At 33.5% G+C, this 5,197-nt stretch overlaps 1 protein-coding gene across 13 annotated transcripts in view; it reads right to left on the reverse strand.

The window, feature by feature from the left end:
- The window catches only part of RPS6KC1 (ribosomal protein S6 kinase C1), a 223,155-nt gene that overhangs the window by 191,716 nt on the left and 26,242 nt on the right, over positions 1–5,197 (reverse strand). For 11 of the 13 annotated variants that reach the window (XR_001881479.1, XM_017851939.1, XM_017851937.1 and 8 more), the window contains one exon: positions 1,601–1,721. The exons of 1 other annotated variant lie outside the window; for it this stretch is intronic. Coding sequence is in view for 7 of the 12 variants with exons in the window: in XM_017851939.1 (XP_017707428.1) it covers positions 1,601–1,721 (121 nt within the window). In the remaining 5 variants the exon portion in view is untranslated. Of the gene's footprint in view, positions 1–1,333; positions 1,434–1,600; positions 1,722–5,197 lie in introns of all 13 variants that reach the window. One more of the 13 variants, XM_017851946.1, reaches the window with a different exon arrangement.

The following is a 5,197-nucleotide window of genomic DNA, read 5'->3' on the forward strand; positions in this document are numbered from 1 at the left end:
GTTATGCACATGTACCTAGAACTTAAAGTATAATAAAAAAAAAAAAAAGAGGCAATATGCATCAAAAGTCTCAAATATATGCAGACCCCTTGAATGAGTAATTCTCCTCCCAGGAATTCACCCTACTGTATACCAGCACAGTAATGTATGAATAAGAATATTAACTGTGATGTTATTTATAACAGCAAAAGGCCAAAAGTAATATACCAGTAGAAGACTGGTTAATAAATCAGTTCAAAAACTGGAATACTATGTACGTATTAAAATTAGTAATACAGATCTTTTTATTGACATGAAAAGACAATCATAATATACTGTCATATAAAAAATAAAGAAAAAATGTATATACTGTTTTATAAAACCAGGTTACAAAATCATACATAGCAAGATTCCATTTTTGAGGTTTCTATACATAGATGGGTAAATAGGCATACACATATTCATAAGCACAAAAATACGCCACACACACACACTCACAGTCTACAATAATATGCCAAAATATTATACTATCTAGGAGATGGTATTATTGTTGAATTTCTTTCTATTTAAGTTTTAAGTATTTTTCTGCACCATCTGAGTTATTTGCATATACTACTTTCATAACCTGAAAAAAAAACTGTCTAGTTTGAAAAATAAATGTGCATATACATTGACTCTGCAATTCCATATGCAGAAATTGGTTGCAAAAAGTAATAGGATAAAATGTTCTGGCTCATGCCTGTAATCCCAGCACTTTGGGAGGCCAAGGCAGGCGGACCGGTTAAGGTGAGGAGGTCAGTTTCACCATGCCTGGCCAACATGGTGAAACCTCATCTCTACTAAAAATACAAAAATGAGCCGGGCGTGGTGGCAGGTGCCTGTAATCCCAACTACTCGGGAGGCTGAGGCAGGAGAATCACTTGAACCCAGGAGGTTGAGGTTGCAGTGAGCCAAGATTGCATCACTGCACTCCAGCCTAGGTGACAGAACAAGACTCCATTTCAAAATAAAAAAATTCTGTCCCTATAAGAACATTTACGTTACAGTTATAGAAAAAAAAACACATGAATATTCTATATTCCCAGTCAAAATCCAGACAGGGGACAGAAACTACACCAATTATTTTGACAACAAAATTTAATATAAAAAACTGTTACCTAGGTATTTGAAAATTGATGAGGCAAAAAAAAAAAAAAAAAAAAGAATACTAAGGTATCAAAAAGAAGTTGCAAGAAGCAAAGACTAGAAAACCATACCATTCATACTATAAGCAAGGTGTCAGGGAAACGTATAAAACGAGACAATTTTAAAAAAAGAAAGAATTTTAAAACTAGTAAGAATAATTGAATATCACCTTTTCTTATGTTCCTACAGGGTTTTTTATTTGGTTGGTTGGAACTGAAGTTGTTTTGTTTCACAGATGGGAAGAGTAAATATATTCTGGGTACACAAAACTATAACAAGAAGAAGAAAAGACAATTTCAAGTGCTTGCTGAACAATATGAATTATCTCAATAAGCAAAGGGGCTTCTGACTTCATAGTGTAGTTATGTTAGAGTTCAGTATATATACAAAATGAATTATCACTTTTTTAAATTACAATTTCAAAATTATCACTTACCAAACACTATTCCTTTAGCAAATGGAGGAAACAATTCTGAATGTCGGAATAAGTTTTTGTGAATTTGCCATAGTTCTTTGTGTAGTTTCTTAAAATCACTATATCTCTTCCATACAATTATCTAAAGAGAGAAAAAAATTAAACATGTATCTCATAACCATTTAGGCTCAGATATCTGAACAACAAATAATCTTTTCATTAAAGTATTCAAAATTGTCATGCAAAGGCAAACACATGTCCTAACCAATATGATTAACTGACTGAAATTAACTAATAGTATTTGCTTTAAAAATATAAGGCAGATTCCTGCTGACCAGGGGCACAAAAAAAAAAAAGTAAAAATATATTACATGTAAAGTGGCAATTCTTCCTCAAACTATTCTGTTTTGGTTTCAAATTTTCATTTTAAACAAGTATTCACACTGGAAAAATATTCAACCCAATATGGAGAAGATGTATTCTATATAAAATGTCACTTCATCTGCTCAAAAACCAATTACAATTGGCCTACAAATGAGTTAGATGTCAAAACATGTATTCTTTCTCAAAATAATACATTTATAAAGATAAAACAATTAATTTAGGCAATTTTTAAACAAAAGTACATACTCAGTATTTGCCTAAAAGGATAAACTGAGTAACACCGAAGAAATAGCTATGCAGTAAGCAATTAACATGGACTTTCATGTCATAAATCTTAATTTACACTAGTAATAAGATGTCTGCAGGCAAGCTGAATCCTGACCAGAACATCATTAAAATTAGTATATTTTTAAAAACAAAACAAAACTATCACCTAGATTAGACAACATGTAAAAGTGTGTTTTCCTTCATTAGTCTGAATTATTATTTAACCTTACTCAGATTATATTTAAAAAAATCAAAAAACCTTGTAAAGAAAAAGGATTTGAAACATGGCCTTGATATCACAGATTCAGCCCCTCGATCTCTAGAAAATAGGGTAAAATTGAGTTTTAAATCCCATTACTTCAGATACTGGGGTCTTTACTTCTGAAAAGCTTAACCATCTCAGTTCTAACAAACTTTTCTAACAAGTTTTTCATGTACAATAGAGTATAATGCCAATGAGCAAATAACAGGTCAAGCAGGTAATCAGGTGTGATTTCAGAGATTCTTGCCAAAAAACCTACCCTCTGCATGTATAAAATTCTTCAGCAAACTTTTCATGCTGCCAAAATTCTACCTTAATGTTTATTGTTTTAATACAGTTATAATCCTAGGAGGCTAGGCAGACTATAATATGAATTCATTTTTCAAAAACTGCTTCCTCCTGATGCTTCCTTTGTATTCATTTACTCAACAACAAAAAGAGTCACCAAAACAAATATTTCTATGGCCCTACTTTCCACTAAGCATCATATTGTCACAAAGTATGAAGACAAGGGAAATACAGGCCCTGCCTTCAAACAGTTCACAGCCTAGTTAGGAAGAATAAGCCAACACATCATAAAACAACAACATCATAAGATGGCTTGAAAAATGCTGAGAGGGGCAGCTCAAGAGTGCTGCAGATGTAGTACCTAAATCAGACTTGTACGTCTGAGAAGCCTTCACAAAAAGTACTACCTTAGAGAGTTCTGAAGGGAAGTGGTCAGTAGACTGATAAAATTTTTTAAAAGGGGAGGGAACTGGGGTGAAGTTTCTAAAAGGAGAGTGAGATGTCAAGTATATATTACTAAATGAAGGCAATTAATTTAGGCAATTTTTAAACAAAAGTACATACTCAGTATTTGCCTAAAATGATAAATAAACTGAAGAACACTGAAGAATAAATAGCTGTGCAGTAAGTTTTGCTACAGAATGGTGGTGCCATGCCCTGAAGTGAACAGCAAGGAAGAAGCAGCAGTTCCGAGGCAAGAAAGAGGTTCAATTTTCAACACATTTAACTTAGGAGTTCGTGAGGGAGCTGCTTGGAGCTATTCAATGAGATAGACAGGTTTAGGGTTGAAGAGCAAGAACTGAGCAGGACCTATTAACCCATAGATTAAAAGATCAGTAGCAGACAGGCAGTAATCACTCAGGAAAGGTTTCTCAGCATGTGCAATGAGATGTGAGGATTCTAACAATGAAATGATGGGAACAAAATATTGTTATTTTTGTATTTTTAAAATATATCAAAATACAATCGTACTACATTGCCAAGGAATTAAAGGAGAAATGGGTGATGGGCTTATGTAAGCAGTACCTTATATAAAGTGAATGTCATTATAAACCGGACATTACCTAAGGTTAAGGTCATTATGACCTGGACATGAAAGTTATTCAAAAGACTGTAGCTCATGGAAACAATTAGATTTGCAGATAAATATTTTATTCTAGTTAAGGTCTTTTTTAAATACTGCAAGAGAAACGTAAGGGGCAAAATTCAACAATTTAATCATGATAATTATTAAAATACCATGGTATATGAACCAGTAGATAGTCTGTCAAAGCAAGAATTAGAACCCCCAAATGAGAATCTGTGTTTCTTCACCATGCCCTAATTTATTCACTCTCATATTCCTTCTTCTCAACCCTATGGCTGCAAAACCAAAATACCTAACAGCATCGCAAAATGTCACATCCACTGCCTCCTTTTCTTCTTACTCCTTCTGAGTTTTGAAGTTTCCAGAAATCTTCAAAATACAAAAGTGAACAAAGGTATACTTCCACTACAACAGCAAGTACTGATGTTCATACCTGGACCACACAAAGTCCTCAAAGACACATATAGAAATTATTTTCCCGAATTAATGTTCAGTACTTTCCCATCGGGAAAAATAGGTCTATAACACCTATTTCTTTACTGAACCAAGTCTCCACAAATTCCTTATTTATTAAAATCACTCTGAAGAAAATGTCTCAATGAAATATTAATTCAGTGATAACCATATAAAAAATACAAATAAAACTTAATTTTCATTAAAACATTCCCTTAAATATTTTTTACATAAATGTTTCCTTTTCAGATAATTACACTTAATAACACCAAAACCTTTTAGATTCCTGTATTTTACAGAACCACCAATTGAATTAACTTTGTCCTTTTCACTCTCGCATAGTATTAATATTTAAAATTTGCTGGATTATCTCTTCCTACAATCAACAGCACTACCATACCATTTGCTTAAGAATTTTCTTTTCCCTCTGTTCAAGAGCCTTTCCTTTCCCTTGATATATTTCATTGATATATGAGTGTGTACTTATTTTCTAAAATGATTTTTTCTCACACTTGTAATCACAGCATTTTGGGAGGCCGAGATCACCTGAGGTCAGCAGTTTGAGACCAGCCTGGCCAACATGGTAAAACCCCGTCTCTACTAAAAATACAAAAATCAGCCAGGCATGGTGGCGGGTGCCTGTAGTCCCAGCTATTCAGGAGGCTGAGGCAGGAGAATCACTTGAGCCTGGGAGGCAGAGGTTGCAGTGAGCCGAGATCACGCCACTGCACTCCAGCCTGGGTGACAGAGCGAGACTCCATCTCAAGAAATAAATAAATAAAAATAATAAATAAATAATAAAACTATTTTTTTAAAAAAGGATTTAAAAGTTAGAGATTTCCAACATAATACATAGAAAGTCCTATTTCAGTTCTTT

The sequence above is a fragment of the Rhinopithecus bieti genome, unplaced genomic scaffold (assembly GCF_001698545.2).
Source record: "Rhinopithecus bieti isolate Rb0 unplaced genomic scaffold, ASM169854v2 scaffold_34876, whole genome shotgun sequence".
In the NCBI taxonomy this organism is placed as follows: Eukaryota; Metazoa; Chordata; class Mammalia; order Primates; family Cercopithecidae; genus Rhinopithecus; species Rhinopithecus bieti.